The 18358-nt window shown below is 41.9% G+C and overlaps 1 protein-coding gene across 1 annotated transcript in view; it reads right to left on the bottom strand.

Annotated features, from left to right (window-relative positions):
• si:dkey-11f4.7 (piezo-type mechanosensitive ion channel component 2) overlaps window positions 1-16282 on the bottom strand; it is a 41167-nt gene extending 24885 nt beyond the window's left edge. The window contains exons 1-18 of the mRNA XM_062533341.1: window positions 16081-16282; window positions 15424-15519; window positions 12650-12751; window positions 12232-12277; window positions 11928-12090; window positions 11456-11672; window positions 10695-10908; window positions 10138-10303; window positions 8940-9026; window positions 8706-8838; window positions 8151-8320; window positions 7497-7760; window positions 6827-6917; window positions 6147-6328; window positions 5718-5866; window positions 5153-5320; window positions 434-534; window positions 81-244 (exon numbers count right to left, since the gene is read on the bottom strand). Coding sequence (XP_062389325.1) covers window positions 81-244; window positions 434-534; window positions 5153-5320; window positions 5718-5866; window positions 6147-6328; window positions 6827-6917; window positions 7497-7760; window positions 8151-8320; window positions 8706-8838; window positions 8940-9026; window positions 10138-10303; window positions 10695-10908; window positions 11456-11672; window positions 11928-12090; window positions 12232-12277; window positions 12650-12751; window positions 15424-15519; window positions 16081-16144 — 2577 coding nt within the window. The 5' untranslated portion in view covers window positions 16145-16282. The remainder of the gene's footprint in view (window positions 1-80; window positions 245-433; window positions 535-5152; window positions 5321-5717; window positions 5867-6146; window positions 6329-6826; window positions 6918-7496; window positions 7761-8150; window positions 8321-8705; window positions 8839-8939; window positions 9027-10137; window positions 10304-10694; window positions 10909-11455; window positions 11673-11927; window positions 12091-12231; window positions 12278-12649; window positions 12752-15423; window positions 15520-16080) is intronic.
• Window positions 16283-18358: the final 2076 nt, after the last annotated feature.

An 18358-nucleotide genomic window follows, 5' to 3' on the forward strand; every position in this document is an offset into this window, starting at 1 on the left:
CCTCCTGCAAGCTAACCCAGATGATAACACAGTGAGTGAGTGAGTGAGAGAGAGGGAGAGAAACAGAAAGAGAGTCTGACCTCCTGTACGCTAACCCAGATGATGCCAGTGGAGAGTAGTTTAAGGCTGTGCAGTTCCAGCAGCCGCCAGCAGAGGGCCTGTGTCTTACGCAAGAGACAAAGCACCTGCAGGGTGAGCACACTGGCACGATCCACAACCAACAGCCATGTGTTCACCGGCGTCTCTAAACACACACAACACACACACACACACACACACACACACACACACACACACACACACACACACACACACACACACACACACACACACACACACACACACACACACACACACACACACTCATATCAAAACAAGTACACGTAGAACATTCACAATTCCATTCAAATACGTCCACACACAAAACACTCACCTTCTTCTTCATCTGTCTCCTCTTCCTTCTTCTCTGTAGAGGAGGAGAGCATGTCCTTATCCAGGGTGGCATTACTCCCTACACTTTCTTCTTTTTTGAGTCTATGGGGCAACAGCACATGGGAAATAGAAATGCAATTCCAAAGGAATTACCAGTGCATGAAAATGCCATAAATGAAATGTAAAATATAATTTGTAGTTAAAGAGGAACTATGCAGGATTGGCGATTTCATCTCTGGTTTCGGTTTTGTTTTTAGTTTTCGCTCGTTTTATGCTTGCATATTTCTCTGCAGAGCTTCCCCGACAGCTTTAGCGTGTATATTTATACATATATAGGCTATATATAAATATATAAATTGCAAGCGTGGTTCCTCTTGTTCCTTACGCGTCTTCGACTTCCAGATGTAAACAAGGAGCGATCGTCTCCTGCAGAAACTGCAAGGTTGCAAAAGTGGATAGGGACACTGGGGGCGGAAGGAAATATTACTGTTTTCGATTAAACTGGTCAGTCAAACAAAACAACGATTTCTGAGCGATTTTATGACTGTGAAAAAGTTGCATAGGGTCTCTTTAACACAAATAATACCAAAAAAAAGAGAGATGGGATAAAACAGAGCGAATGAGGATTTACATGTTGTGTAATTTACAGTATGTTGCTATAAAGTTATGTATTTTTAGAGTTGCTTGCTATGGAGGTTGCTAAGTAGCAATTGAATTAGACACAGATATTGATGGATGTTGATAAATAGTTTAATGGATGTTGATAGACAAACAGTTGAATTTATGTTGATAGACAGATATACAGTTTAATAAATGGTTTGAAGTAAATGGATGGAGAGAAAGTTGGATGGAAGGTTAGATAGATGGAGACAATAAATACTGGTTACTATGGTGGTTCCTAGGTTGACAAAATGGTGGTTGCTAGGTTGTTGCTAGGGTAATTGAGATTATTAGGAGTTGCTAAGACACATATGGTGGTTGCTAGGTTGATATGGTTTAATAAATGTTGATAGGCAGATAGTTTAATAGACATAGTTTAAGGGATGAGTAAAGGTAGACTGTTTAATGGATGTTGATAAGACAGATAGTTTAATGAATGTTGATAGACAAATAGTTTAATGGATGTGTATAGGTAGATGAATGGATGTTGATGATAGGAGGACAGTTTAATAGAGGAATGAATAGTTGGAAGTAAATGGATGGAGAGAAAGTGGATAGTTGAATTGAATGGAAAGTGGTCTGTGTTAATATTACTAGGGTGATTGCGATGATTTCTATATTGTTGCCAGGGTAATTGAGATAGCTGTTAGGTTTATCATAGGGTATTCATAGTGGTTACTCTGCTATATAAAGTAGGCTGCTAAAGATGGAGGTTCCTTGGTAGTAATTGAATTAGACATGAGTGTTGATAGACAGTAACAACAATTTCCAAACTGATCATATAGAAAACACAGCATGGACCTCTTGAACAGTCCAAAGGCAACTAGGCCTAGTTTATTTTATAACCTATACATCTATATTATCTATATTATGTTGTTATATGAAGACATGCATTTATGGTTAAACCATAAATGGTTGGTTTTTTTTGCTACTATAAACTCTGCAACTTAGGATGAGAGCACAAGGGATCACAGAAAGAGATCATTTGTGTAGACATAATGTGTGGATAAATTAACTTTTTTCGAAATGGTGGAATCTTCAGAGGTCTGATTGGCTGTTGGAATCCTGCAATCTGATTGGCTGTTGGAATCCTGCAATCTGATTGGCTCCCGGAATCCTGCAATCTGATTGGCTCTTGGAATCCTGCAATCTGATTGGCTATTGAAATCCTGCAATCTGATTGGCTGTTGGAATCCTGCAATCTGATTGGCTGTTGAAATCCTGCAATCTGATTGGCTCCCAGAACCCTGCAATCTGATTGGCTGTTGGAATCCTGCAATCTGATTGGCTGTTGGAATCCTGCAATTTGATTGGCTCCCGGAATCCTGCAATCTGATTGGCTGTTGGAATCCTGCAATCTGATTGGCTCCCGGAATCCTGCAATTTGATTGGCTGTTGAAATCCTGCAATCTGATTGGCTGTTGAAATCCTGCAATCTGATTGGCTGTTGGAATCCTGCAATCTGATTGGCTCCCGGAATCCTGCAATCTGCTTGACTGTTGGAATCCTGCAATCTGATTGGCTGTTGAAATCCTGCAATGTGATTGGCTCCCGGAATCCTGCAATCTGATTGGCTCACAGAATCCTGCAATCTGATTGGCTCACAGAATCCTGCAATTTGATTGGCTCCCAGACATGATTTCGCTGATGGCAATCATTCAATCAAGGATTTAGAATTATGTGGCATTGACTTTATAACTCCTAAAAGGCGTGGTGGAAATGTAGACAAATGTTTATTGCAATGTGAATGTAGATACATTTTCTATTTAAAAACACTGTATCCAAATGGCTTGAATGAGGAATGGGAGATGTCCTGTTTTCTGTAATCCTTATTAAGTGTTTGATTGCTTATTTGCACACTGTTTGCTGCTTGGTTACTATGACCAATGTGTTGGGTCATGTGATTGGCTTTGTAATTGTAATCTTGTAATTGTATAATGATCATCTCTGATTGTATGCACCTGCTTTGGACTGGTTAAATGGTTGGCTCTATGTGTTATCTCTCATTTGCACTGAGGATAGTCCAGGGGACCGAAACGTTTGTACAGCACGTTTTGCACTTTTTTGCACTTTTGGACAATGTGAGAAAAAAAGCCTTTTAAAAATATATACAAAATACAAGTGGTTTAAAACTAAACCTCTCTTTTTGACTTGTGTTTTTCTGAGTGCGAGTTCTCCCTGTCTGTTCAAAAAGTTTCTCAACCCCAGCTGTTTTAGCCCTATACATTTCATTGCTGCAGCCAGGGGCAATAAAGTATGGCCCTTTCCGAAACGTGCCCCTAAACCCAGTCCTACACACTTCCACTTCGTTTGCGCATTCACGCGAGGGTCCGCCACATTGAGTATCATCCGAAACGAATTTTGAGTCGAGTGAAGTGCCTAGGGAGAGGGGCTACCACGCCTCCAGGAGCAAGTCAGCATGGATGCTGGTTGTGTCTAGAAGTCAAGCGTGCACGCTGGGCAGTGTGCATTTTCCGGAAGTTACGTCAGAATAGACTGTCCGAAAGTCAAGCGCTCTCACTAGTTGGCTACTTCGTTTGGCGTGATTTCCAAGCGTGCATCGATGCATCTTTTTTGCCCTCAGGTATCCCATAATCCATTGCGCAGCGCAGGTCAAGCTCCACACGTCATGCAAATCGTCAACACCCCCCCCTCCCCGAGTCAGGTGACGCCAACTAGTTAGTGCTGTCCAAATGTAGGTAGGGACGCATACTGAGGAGCAAGCTAACTAATACGCTACTGGGAAGAAGGTACTACCGCTGTCTTGAAACGCAGGTGCAACCGTTTTCAAGTGTTCGTGCAGCTCGTGTATCTCCCTGCCAGTTGTTTTTTGGTCCGTATGACAGCATTTACAGACAAAAGCGTGATTTAAGCTACATTGTAACAACTCATGTTTAGTTTGATACTCAGTAAAATGTGCAAGATCGTACAGAAGTAGGCTGTAATATTTAAACACATGTGCAGGTCTCATTTACAGCACTTTTATAATTTGATGTTAAATAAAGCATAAAATGCAACTCCTCACTCATAGTAATGAAAGGAGAGAAGAGGGATGTATATCCTAATACACAGGGGTGTCCAGAACATCTTAATTGGCGATTTAATATATATTGCCTTCATAATTTCTATGAAAACTAATATGACGTCAATTTCCTTCTCCCTTCAAGCGCATCCGAAATGTAGCGCTGTTTTAACCCCCTAACCCTTCAATGTGAGTGTTCTCCGCACCCACGAGTGGACTTGAAAAGGAAGTTCACTCGCTAACCGAGTCGAAGTGAGTAGGGATCCGTTTTGGAAAGGGCCAGTATGAACCCTGCAGTCCTGTTAGTGTCCGTTTCCTTAGCCATGACAGTTAGCCCAAATGGGCTCTGGTTAGCCTCCGACTCACCACACAAACTTTTAAATATGGGTCTTACCGCTGTTGGAGTTTTTCAAGATTTTCCTTGATCCTGAATGGTTTTTTTTTTAAAGAAATAAAAAAGAATAAAATATTTAATATGTGAATTTAACAAGCATTCCTTTTGACAGCCAGAAAAAAGTAGCCTAATCACCATAGTGCATTGGTTTACACATTCATGCTTCAACAAGAAATTCAGCAGCCTGTATGCGGTCATATAAAAACCATGCCACCCATACGTGTCAGAAATCACCGTCACTTTCTCTCTCAGTTCCTCCTCACTGAGGGAATGGGGGAAAAGAAGAATGAGAGGATATGAGAAAAAATGGAATCTACACAAACATGCAATCCTTTCAAATCAGCTAAAATAGTCAAGACAAGTCAAGATTTCCAGCTCAGTCAGTCATAGGACTGATAATTCAGTCATACACGGCTGACATCTACTATATAAGTGAAGACACAGGGTGGCTCTCAAACTCTCCTCGATCCTCGATGCTCAGTCCTCGAGGGGCGTTCCCACTGATCTATAACTAACACCGGATAGACTATCCTATTGTAGCCGCCCCATCATTCTTTATCTAGATCAGTGAGGACGAGGATCGAGGAAGGAAGGGAGGGTGTATAAAAGACCAAATGAGAGGCACCCTATGTGTGAGCCATCACCTGGCGGATTTATCCTGGACAGAGATGTTCTCCAGGTCGGTGAGAGCGAGGAAGTCGGAGTTGAAGTAGTGCAGCTGCAGGATGCAGGCCAGTAGGAAGACGGCCGGCAGCAGGATCCGTGCGAACAGCTCCACGGTGTCGTACTGCTCCAGACCCAGGTCACGCAGCCTGACCCAACAACACAGCTCAATCAGTAAACATCTCCCAAATCTCTAGCATAACATCTATTTTTCATCTTATTTGTTTGTTTGTTTTTCAACAGCTCTCTTCAGCAACGTGTGAAGATGATGATATATGATATGTCTGTATGACAACATACAATACACTCAGCAGAATTAGAATTTTTTTTTATTAGACCATTTTTGAGGTATGATTTAGATTTTTTTTTTTCGCCTATTTACTCAAAAATGGCATTTACTGACATTGTCTCAGCACAGCAAAATCCACAAAATAAAACACATGCATTTTAAAACATTTTATGTTTAGTTAGAGTCATCCAAAACCCTGTGATTCTATGAAACAATGAGACTGAGATGGACGCCAGCCATCGGTGCTGAACTCTCACCCCTCTTCTGACATGCCGATGACCTGTCTGAAGAGTCCAGACACGGTCTTAAACTGGTACATGTAGATGAGGATCAGCACAAACATGGAGTAGCCCACCACCACAGCCCAGAAGTATTTCAGTATGCGCCTCCAGATGTCATAGCGCACCTACACCACCACCAAAACAGACATGTAAGTGTTTTTGCCGAGGAGTGAGTAAGTCAATTTTATCTATGAAGCACATTTAAAACACAACTTTCACTGAAGTGCTGTACAAAATAAAACAAATAAAAAGATAAGCAAAAAAATAAATACAGTATGAGATCTACATACACACTAAAAACATTTTCATATTTGAGTTTAAATTCATGATATTGGAGAGGACATCAACGCACTAAATAGTAGGCCTGCAGAGAGTGTGTGTGAGAGAGGAGAGAGATGTTCTTACCTGATAAAGTACCACACAAAAAAGGAAGAGGCCAATGTAGAGGATCTTGTACACGACCACCTTTCCGGAGAAACTGACCACGAAGAACATCGAGCAGCAGAGGAAGAGCCAGTATTTGACCAGCGTTCCTTTCACTAGTCCTCCTAAAATGGACACCAGTCCAGAGGATTCCCCCTCATCAGCTGCACACACAAAGACATGAATCAAAATGCAATTTTACATTTTGTATACTGTATATGGACACATTTCATCACAGACAATTCTTTACTTTTCTTTAGCTTCCTTTCGTCTTTAATTCTGCTTAAATGTCTCTATTTATTACTATTTGTATTGAGCGAGACAGACAAAAAAAGCTGAAATCATACTAATGTGTATTTAACGGAAATGAATGTGTTTCTAGCTCAGCAGGTATAGAGCAACTAGTAAAGGCAAGTGCTACCTCCGCCAAGGTCATGAGTTCAACACACATACATTAGCTACTGCATCCACTACATACCCATACAGCCAAGCGCTTAAGATAAAAGCATTTGCTGTATGATGGCATGGAAAACGACTGTCCTGACAGTTCCCTTTTACACCCTCCCCCCCCCCCCCCCCCCCCCACCCACCTCTTTTTTTTATGCGCCTGCATTACATCACGTTTTACAATGAAAGAGTTATCTCACATGTTTCAGTTTTACCATCCTCACTCTCGTGCGTCAGCTTGCTGGCTTCCTCTTTCTCCCTTAGCTGTTGACGCAGCAGCAACCAGAAGCTGAAGGTGTACATCACCTTTGGACACATGGGAATGTTAGGTGCTGAGTATGGCAACCACAAATTCTGGACATGTAAACTTCAAATTGAAGACATGGGGATGGAGGCATTATTAGAACTTTCCCATGGAAATATCATAAAGCAAACTTAACAAAGACATCTTTCATCTTTGATTCGGGTTCACAGGGTAGATACACCCTCATCATTCTTCTATATTGTTACTATATGACTGACTGTACTGTATAACTTAAATCAGTGGTTCTCAAACTGTGGTACAGGTACCACTGGTGGTACGCGGACTCTCTGTTGTGGTACTCTGGGAGTCTCCAAGAAGTTATGAAGACAAAATTATATACAAAATGTATATAATGATATAATTATATAATTATCTTTCTTGAAAAAGCAAAACAAAACAAAACAATGCAAAACAGTATAATGTGAAATATATTTAAATTGGCCTATCCTACTGTATTTTAATGCGGGTCATAATGGTGGCCAATTGTTCTCTGAGGTGGTACTCATTTGGAAAAGTTTGAGAACTACGGACTGGAACAATTTTAACTATCTTTTTCTTGAGAGTTGTGGTTACTGGCTCACCTTTACACCCAAGTGAAGACACGGAGCGTCGTAAACATAGAGATCAAAGTCAATAAGCACAGCCTTGGGCACCCTGGGGAAGAGCTCTTCTCTCTTCAGCCCAAAGCCACTGATGAAGCTGGCCACGAGGAGCGCGGTGCCATAGACGGCCAGGAAAGGAGCGCTGAGCATGGCGTAGTAGCGGCGGTCCCTCATCATCCAGATCACACAGGACCATACCAGCAGGGCAAACCCCAGCCAAGAGGTGTAGGTGATGCTCCATACCTAAACACAAACAGAGAGATGATGCTTATCCCAACAATGTGTTCATCCCAGAGCAATCTTATCTCTCTCTCTCTCTCTCTCTCTCACACATACAGTATACACATATACAGAACACACACACACACACACAGAATATACACACATACAGCACACACACACACACACACACACACACACACACACACACACACACACACACACACACACACACACACACACACACACACACACACACACACACACACACACACACACACACACACACACACACACACACACACACACACACACACACACACACACACACACACACACACACACACACACACACACACACACACACACACAGACACACACACACACACACACACACACGCGTGTTCAGTTTACCATCATGATGATGAGGGCGCTGACATAACTCTGTTTCATGATGAAGATCCCAAAGAGAGCGAGTCCACTGGGTGAAGCGTCGGGAGCTGTTGCCTCGGAGACGCAGAGTAGGTCGTCATCGTTCTCTTCATCAGTCCCCTCTGTTCCCTCCATCTTGCCCTCCTCTGACCCTGAACAGAACAACAGGCCGGAGAACCTTTTTGTTTTCTTTCCCAGCTTTTATTTCCCTCCACCCATGCACAGTCAATCCCAGTAACAGTTACTACAGTATGTACAAATTTTTTTCTAAAAGTTGGTGTATCTCTAGGACTACATGTGTCATGAATAAATCAATGCTGTAATGGTGTGTCAGCATACATCTGAACACCACGTTACATCTGAATTACCAGGTTTTCTCTTTGTACAGAACGTTGTCAAAACCACACAATTTTATAAAATATCTATACAGATTCAAGTTCTAAAAAGTCTGACATGATTTCTATATAGATACCACAGACCTACTCTGCATATTATCACCGAGATGTGTGATTTGTGAACAACATATGGGATGGGTACCATAGCTTGGGCATTCTTGCAGTCGATACACAGGAAGCACAAAGCAGTCTGGGTACATGGTGTCTGAGAGCAGAGAGTCCTGTGAGGGGATGCTGTGGTTCTCCCAGCTGTTGAGCATCACCATATTAACCATCTGTGAAGGCATATTCGGTGATTTTTTTGTTATGTTATGTTATGCTATGCTGTATTTTGTTCGTTTTGTTTTATTTTGTTTGTTTTTTACGCTTATTTCACCTCTGGTTTGATGGGCGATGGCAACACAGCCTCTGAGAAACTAGGAGGAACTTCACACATAGCAGACTGGTCAGCTTCTTCAACATCCTGCCAAAAAAAAAAAAACATGTAGAGTATACACATGCCTGCTCAGGCAGCAGTAGATACAAGCTTAAAAGTTTTGTTTTTAACTGCTTACAAGCATAAACTTTTGCCAATGTTCACATCACCAAAGTGAGAGAGACTAAATAACCCCACATAATTGATCAAATATGTATTGAAATGTCTGGTTGTTGTCCTGAAACGAAGTCAAGTCAAGTTTATTTAGCGCATTTCATACACATACTGTACAATGTGCTTTACAAAAACAAAAAACAAACAGTAATAGCAGATACAAGCAAAAAGTAATTAAAACAAAATCATAAAAAAAAACTTAAAAAGAAAGCACAAATCAAGGTAAAATCATAATAAAGAAATAAAGAATATACAGTATAATACATACTATCTAATTGTTGGGATTAAAGCCTAATCCTATTAACTAATCAGTACAGGTCATTTTATGGTTTATGCTATTTACACCATTTGCCTCTGAGACTCTTGAACATTCAGTTGCATCAACACAATTTAGCAGGAAAAAGTCCTGCTTTTGTTGCAGCTAAGTGGTCTGATTTATGAAATGTAATATAAAAATGGTCAATAAATATGATACACGAGGGAAATTGAAAACATCCACTGCACAAAGGCATTGTGTTGTGCATTGCCAGTTTTTAACCGCATTAGGATTTATCATAGCTTTGCAACTGAAAACGTAATGCTGGTTCAAATGGGGTGAAAAACAGTATTTCTGACCACTTTTGTAGATCTGAGCCTGACAACAAGTTAAGTATAGAACATCGAAGCAAAACAACACAAACCAAAGGCTAAGCTAAGTCATGCATACATATTTGAACGTATACATACTGTACAATTTAGATGTCATTAAAAAGACTATGCATTACAGACACTTTTATAGAAGAAGAAGAAGAAGAAGAAGAAGAAGAAGAAGAAGAAGAAGAAGAAGAAGAAGAAGAAGAAGAAGAAGAAGAAGAAGAAGAAGAAGAAGAAGAAGAAGAAGAAGAAGAAGAAGAAGAAGAAGAAGAAGAAGAAGAACTTGTATTAGGTGTTAGTGCTACTAACTGACGACTTGTTATTGAGGTTGCTGACATGCTGGGGTGATTACCTCTACATCAATGTGGACCCACTTGTGCAGCAGGGCCACAAGGGTGTAATACAGCATCAGGAGGACCAGAGGGTTGATGACTACTGGCCATGAGAAATCCGGCTGCAGCAGGAGGCTGTGTGGGTCCGACCCATTGGTCCTAATGACCGCCGTCATGCCAAACAGTCTGGGACCCCCCCCAAAGGAACACAGAAAAGATGACGACAACAGGATGGTCTCCGCAGGTATATTCCAGAATACATAAAAAATTCAACATGACTAGACAGCTTTAACATGGCTATAACTATGTTAATGTCTATATTATTTACAGTCATCTAAACCAATTAAAAAAGTGTGACGAGGTTCAAATATGACTCCATGAGTAGAGTACTTGGCAGGGCTCAACATTAACAGTTGCCCGGCAGCCATTGGCTACCAAATTGTTGCAAGTGGCAACCAGTTCGTCACCCCTGGTTGCCCCTGTGACACCCACATTTGGTTGTCGTTGGCAACCAAAACCTCATTCCTGCATGTCAAGCAGGCGACCACTTTCAAAAGTGAACGCTGAGCCCCAGTACCTGGCATAGGTGTCGTGAGGAGCCACCCACTCCTGGGGCAAAGGCAGCTGGTAAAGGTAGAGGCCCAGGATGTGGCCGGCGCTGAACAAGGTCATCATCACGCAGAGGCTGCTGAACACCAGCAGGGAGAGCGGGCGGCCGTACACCCACAGCCACACAAGGGTCAGAAACGCCCCGAAATACACCGTGGATGTCAGAGAGGGCAGTGCAATACCTGCGACATCGAAGATAAAAAAAGGTCATCATCATCATCATCATAGGAGTTCACTGTTAGAGGGCAATGGACTACGAGTGCGAGAGAGCTTGAACTGGGAGTTTGGGGTTTCATTTGGGTCTCGGAGCCCGCGGGGACCTGGATTCGATTCCGGCCTGCGGCCGTTCCCCCGGTCCCGTCCCATCTTATCTTATCTCTATCTCCAACTCATTTCCTGTCTCTCTCCATTGCCCTATCAACGTAAAGGCAAAAAGCCCCCCAACAAGGTGTAGATATGCAATAGCCAAGCCTTCCACAAGAGAGACTCAAGACTTAACTAAGAATTTACACAAAAACAAACACACATATACACACACACACACACACACACACACACACACACACACACACACACACACACACACACATACACATGTACAGTATACTATACACAGTATACAGTATACAGTATATATATGCCTAAATAGAAGACCCCTAGCAGTAAACATTCCAAATACAGCTTAATGTTTCCCTTCTGAGTTTGATGCTTCGGGAGACCCCACAGTACCTGCCATGGCCAGCTGGATTGTCACCACGACCTTTCCTGCCGTGTTCATGACCGTGGACAGCAGCAACCTCAGGCCGGCGGCAAAGACAATCAGTTTCTGCACGAAGGCAGGTGGGGCGGACGCTACCTGCTCTCTGCTCTCGTCCGAGCTGTCCCAGGTGGAGCCCACCTCACTCTCATCCTCCTCCGTCTCGGATTCAGTGGACTCCACGTCCGTCTGGGGCAAACAGCAAGGTCAGTCTCTCAATTCGTTTTGCCATTTTTTACCATTTTTTTCATGCAGCTTAATCATGAACATTTGCAGTTTGAAAATGAGCATGACTATTTCAACATGGCTTCATTTCATGACAATTTAAACTCATTTGTTTCCAGGAGCTTTGTTTCCAGGAGCTTTGCCTTTCATTTTTGCAATGGCTTGGCGTTGGCATGCGTGTATGAGGTGGTATGTGGTATATGAGGTCGTCGTGGATACCTCCTCATGGTCAGAGGGCATGATGCAGTTCTCATGGACACTCAGAACCACCGGCTGCCGCAGAACCCTCCTGCACACGCGCCAGACGAAGAGTCCAGACACGAAGAGGCCGAAGTCCGGCACTAACAGCCGCACGATATTTCCAGGATCCACATCACTGAACCTGTTCCGGTAAATAACATAGCCATTTACTGTATCAGAACACATTATCTGAAGCACACAGTCATTAATGGTTCAGTGGATATATAGAGGCATGAGGTTATAACCACAAACTGATGAATAATAATTTTAGCACTATTTATACCTCACAATGCCAAGATGATAGAGAACGGTCTCCCAAACACCGCTTACTGTGGAAGAGATAACATGGGGGGAAATGCATCATTAACTATGGCTCAGTAGTTCTGTCTCATCAGCAAATGAGTTCAACCAGTATCCCCCCCTACTCATCAAATATTCATCCCACCGAATGAGTTGGAGCACTGCACTAAACAGCAAACAAAAAATGATTAACTTCCTCTGGGGTGTGGTCTACACTACAGGAAGGCGTTTTGGTCCATTCCTTATAAGTGCATTGCTTTTCAGTTCATAAGTCTAAGCTTGGTTATTTGTATGGGCGAAACAAAAGTGACAGGCATGGATGCATGCGGCTTGTGTACAGGTTCAGACTTGTAGTGGTCAGTTTTTGGCGTACGGATCCAGGGTGTGCGTCCGCTCCTTACCGTCTTTCGGTATATAGGAGAAGGGGATCTGCATTCCACACTGGAGACAGAGGAATGTCACACTGGTGTAGCAGAGCAGCATCAGGAACCTGCCCGTCTTCCCTTCAGTCAGACAGACAGACAGACAGACAGACAGACAGACAGGCAGGCAGGCAGACAGACAGAAGAAAAACAAATGTTACAACAGAAACAGATGGGCATGCATTCTCCACCAGTGCCTGCTTGCTCTCTATCGTAAACTGACCGCCAGTGCCGCTGCTGTTAATTGAGCTGTTAAGTTTAATGGATGCTTTTTTCCCCCCTTCTTTGCAGTGCCGTAGTAACGGTAAAGTGATGATGTATGGTAGGAGCACTGATCTATAAAGAATACCTGGATAGAGCATCTACGTCAAAATTCTGAAGCCTACATGGGGGCGGCCATTATGGGACCACTTTGCCATAGGAATGCATAGACAGTAAAAGACAGTAAAAGAATGTTGCCGTTCTGCAACAATGGAATTGGAACACATCGCCGCCATTATGGGACCACTCGGGACAGTTCCATTGGCTTCATTGTTGATGGGTCAGCAACAATGAGATAGTCTATCCAGGTATTCTTTATAGATCAGTGGGTAGGAGGGCATTAATGGCAAAGATGGTATCACTCTATGGAACTGAACTGATACTTTGGAGCTCTAACACTGCTGACTGGAGCCATCACTCAAAGGGCTGAATAGCTGTAGAATCATGGGAGCTTTTGATTGGATTTTTTGTCATGTCTTTTCCCACAACACGCGGAGGAATCTACCGAGAAAGGCAATCCAATGCTGCAAGAGCTCAGCTCAGCTGCATGGTGTTACATTCATTCTCAAGCTGTCGGTTGAGGGGGGGAAAAAACAGTCAACACAAAATTGAATTTAGACGTACAGGTCGATTCATTTACACTCGACTAATGTCTGTTTCTCCAGCTTTCCAAGGTGACGAGGGAAAATGTGTGAGTGTAAAAAAAATGAGCTCATTGATGTGGCATGAAGCGCAGGACAAGGCAGCGGAAGTAGCCGCGTTTGTTTTCTGTTTGTTTAGCAGAAAAACCAATTGGAGTCATGCACACAGCATTAGCTGAGGCAGCAAATGTGTTTCCGATAACCCGGATTTTTTTACTAAAAGCTTTATGTCATTTCTCTGCCCATCCCTTGCGAACAGCAAACGGCTAAGGGCATCCCGATTAAACCCCTTTAATCAGCTCTACACCCCTCTCACACCAGAGATGAGCTCAGCACAGGCACACGGGAGTGGGAGAGAAATGGGGGAGCCGGAGGTGGATGGTAGAGGAAGAGAGAGAGCGAAAGAGAGAGAGAGACAGAGAGAGAGAGAGGGAAGAGGCAGCAGAGAGATAAACATGTGAATCCATACAGCTTTCTGGGAAGCAACAATCGGTCAGGAGTATAGACAACGCTGACACCACCACTCTTAATTCCTCACTATAATTACTCTGTAATACATAATTGATGAGACCATACGGGCCCATCACTTTACGCAGCTCAGTGGGAGAGGCAGTAGTGACTTCTTTCATTTAATGGCATGTATTGATTGGGACGCAGTTCAGGGCAGAGTTGAGATAACTAAACATTAAATATACTCTTATTCATTTATATGGAGACATGGGGCCTAATAAAAAAATCTGTTTGTCAATCGTCAGCATTTCTAATTACATTTGTGTCCGTAAATAGTCACTTGTCTGCATTCCTTAGAATTTCGCTCCAGACAAATCTTTACACATTTTTTACTTGCATCAACAAAAGTTCCTGAATTTTGCGCATATTTCTGGGATCCCCTGAAGAATTTTTTTACAGAAACACGTCAATGAGATGACATGAATAGATGAACAGATGACAAGCTTCAGTATTCATAAGCTCACAAACAAACATGCGCAACAAACCCATACAAAACAGGACCTATAATCTTAACTTCTGGAGAGGGTATCTGGCATGGTGACTACACATGTTATACAAGCATTTGTAAATTCTCTGAATTGGTGAATGCCAATTCTGAGCTATTATGTAGCCCATGAACGCAAAATGCAAGTAGGCTCACGGGTGGTTCCCTCAACATAACTACACATTCTGCACAACAATCTGTATAATGTCACTTTGTTGAATGAGATTGAGTGCACATTGATAAAGACAGTCCAATGCACCAGCTAGGATAGCTAAACAAACAACGACTTTAGAATTTGTGATGAAGTTGCATAAGGTAACAAAGGTGAGAGGGGTCATACCAAGAGCAGGCCAATTAGCCTCAATTAGCCTCCCCCTGCTGGTCAAAAGCTAAATAATGTGGTCACAAAGCTATCTCAAACGTCTCTGGGGAAGCCAAAGGTAAGTGATAAATAAATTCAAAAGGAGATGACATCTAAAATGATAGTACATTAGTCATCATTGTGACCAACACTATATTTTCCACACTTACTTCTATACAAATCAGGTATATAAAGAACAAGGAGTGAAAGCAAGGACATTACAAAACCAACACTATTTATTCAAACACACACACACACACACACACACACGCACGCACGCACGCGCGCACGCACACACACACACACACACACACACACACGCACACACACACGCACACACACACACCTGCCTTAAAATAATCCTAGTTATCAACATCAATAGCAAGTGATTAAGAGCACTTGGTCTTAGACCTCATCAAACACAATACTTGTCAGATGACTCCCAAGGAAAAACTCAAATGCGGAGAAGTGTAGCTGCAAGACAATGTCAACTCACCCCTCATGCTGCATTGACTGGGATTGGGCAGCAGTGGCAGTGTCAGGAGGAAGAGCAGATAGATCACAGAAAGGCCATTGTACCTGAAAGATATAGCTACAGAGGGATACACTTTATGAGAAACTAACTCTGAGAAATACACTAAAAGTGTACTCTATGAGGTCTCTACTACTACGCACACTAAAATTCAAAACTGAAAAGGAGGCTGGTGCTGGTAACTTCAATGTCACTTGAAAAAAGGATAAACTCAGAAAGTATGAAAAAGGGGCAGAATAAAACTGCAGAGATTACATGGAACAAAAACTGAAACCGTTATCAGATGTAAGCCCCCATGATAGACTTACATATCATCAGCGTCCAATTTGATTCTGCACTGTTACTTTCATCCAGTGTTACTGGATAAAAGTGTATGCTAAATAACATAACCATAACCAAATGAAATAACAAATCCAACAACAAAAAAACCTTCAGTTAATGAATTTACCCAGACCAAAAGGCATTGAATTATTGTTATACAATGTGATAAGAAACCATTTTCTCTACGCGCCATTGTTGTACTGATCATAATCATACGATACCGCTGCCCTAAGCGCATGCAGCATCACTAAATATTTTTAATTGTTTCTGGCAGAGAACACCATTCTGAAATGAGCTTACCAGCAATCAGCAGAACTGGCAAGAGGATATTATAAAGCACTCCAACAACCATGTCCCCCGCCATCCTCGCTTGCAGCTCAGTTGATCAGGAACACATGCACAAACTCATCTCGATGTCTCAGGCTCAGGGAGGCAGGTGACTCCCACACTCTCTCAAGCCCTGCCCAACCCAAGAGGTGGGGGGTGGGCAGAGAGAAGGAGAATCGCACACATCCACAATGTCCTGGTCCATATGCCTTCCATCAAACAACGCATACATTAAGGTATGAAGCAGCTCTCAAACAACTTATGTGTATACTAGTTTAAGTATCAATTTATTTGTATGCTGTTTTAAGTGTCAATTTATGTGTATATTGGTTTAAGCATCAATGCATATACTGGTTTAAGCATCAATGTATGTGTATACTGGTTTAAGTGTCAATGTATGTGTATACAAGTTTTAAAAAGTTTATAAATGTAAATGGTTATACTTCACAAAAAACTTATTTCATTCAATACTCATTATGGAGGCAACTGAAATAGCTTTCCGTGGCGTAATAAACATGCAGTTAGATCTGTTGGGGTCATTTAAAAGTCTCATTCAAATGGTTTTGAATTCTGCAGACATTTTACAAAAAAGGAGACCAAAAAAAACCCTACAGGTAGAGAGAAACATGATCCATCTTGAATTTTGGTTCCTTGCATTTCATTTTTCCAGTTGGAGGAAGTATATCTAATATTCATGGGGGATTGTCCATTAGCCAAGCATTACAGCAAGAGTGCCAACCTTGCAGCCCTTATCTGTCTTATCTCAGGGGGGACACCGCTGAGGTGATGGTGGTGGGGGCAGAGGAGAGAGAGAAGAGAATGAGTCAGACAAGAGACAAGGGATCGACTTTAGGCAAAAGTAGAGTAGAGTAGAAATATAAATTAGGATCGACAGAAGGGGAACACATGCAGGTGAGTGATGTATGAGGGTGAGACTGGTGAGTGTGTGAGTGAGCGTAACAAATTGTCAAATAACTACCTAAGCTCTCGATTCTTCTTTCAGGGGGATCTATAGTGCTAGCTCTCTTAAGAGGCAACATTATCTGAAACAGTGTTTTTCAAAGCGCCAGACGCTCTGAAGGAAGCAACATTTCCAAGGCCGATGCATTTGTGACCTGATTGAGAAGAAATTAAGATATTACATGAATTGGTATGTGTGGTTGTAGTGTGTGTGTCAATTTGTGTTAAAGCTGCTATTATTTTCATCTGATTTATCAAGATAATTGATTAAGTAAATTAATTAATTCATTCAATTATTCATTAATTAAGTAAACTCATTCAATCATCATTGCTATTGGTTGTCTAAATGCAGAGAGGAATTATTTTTTGAGAGGTGGAATTACCCTATAGAAATAATGTTTGTGATGTGAAGTGTGATGTGCCAAATACAAAGGGGACAAACATACAAACCTGAGTGGAAGAAACCAGCAGAGTTACCAGAAAAAAAACCCATCTGCATTTGGTGAGAGGCACATCAAAGAAGATGAGGGACCCAGTCTCCTGGAAATCCACGAAATAATAGCTCAGTGAAGGTCCAAGAAGATCTAAATTGATTACGGATGTGAGTGCTGAGTCTGCAGCTAATATTTCATTGACGGTGCATTTTAGAGAGAAGGAGTAAGAGAGAGAGTGAGTAACATGGGCTACTCAGGAAGGAACGAAAACCACACAGAGTGAGTACCCTATATACACTACACAAAGGAAGGTATAGTAGGCCTATAAAACAGCTGCACAGCGGAGAAAATGTTTACATGATATAATAAGAGGAATCGGACCAGAATGATTTGATTAAAATAAATTGCCTGATGTGTTATATTATTAATAATAATAATAATAATAATAATATGTTGACAATGTAGTAATTTGTACATGCAACACTGTTTGATGAGGAATGTTATTCCCCTAACCCTCTCCAAGAGAGATAAACTAGATATAGTGGCAATCATCACATGTGGGAAAGATGTGGCATGTTTGCACATTATGTCTCTAGATATTCCGTCTAATTGAAACCAAAGCCCCTGATAAAACAGCATCACACATCAACAAACTCCCTCGACAGAGCCCTTGGGAGACCAAGTGAAACAGTGAGAAGAAAACAGAGTCTTTTGTTAAAGGAACCCAGCTGATCATCAATAAATAGCTGGCTGTTATGAAACTTGGGCATATCAGGCCCCAGCAGTTACAGCAAAATGCATAATATTGCATGACTTGGTATAAGATAGTAGAAAGATTCTAGTCTTTGTACCTCCAT

This window comes from Sardina pilchardus, chromosome 3 (assembly GCF_963854185.1).
Source record: "Sardina pilchardus chromosome 3, fSarPil1.1, whole genome shotgun sequence".
NCBI lineage: Eukaryota > Metazoa > Chordata > Actinopteri > Clupeiformes > Clupeidae > Sardina > Sardina pilchardus.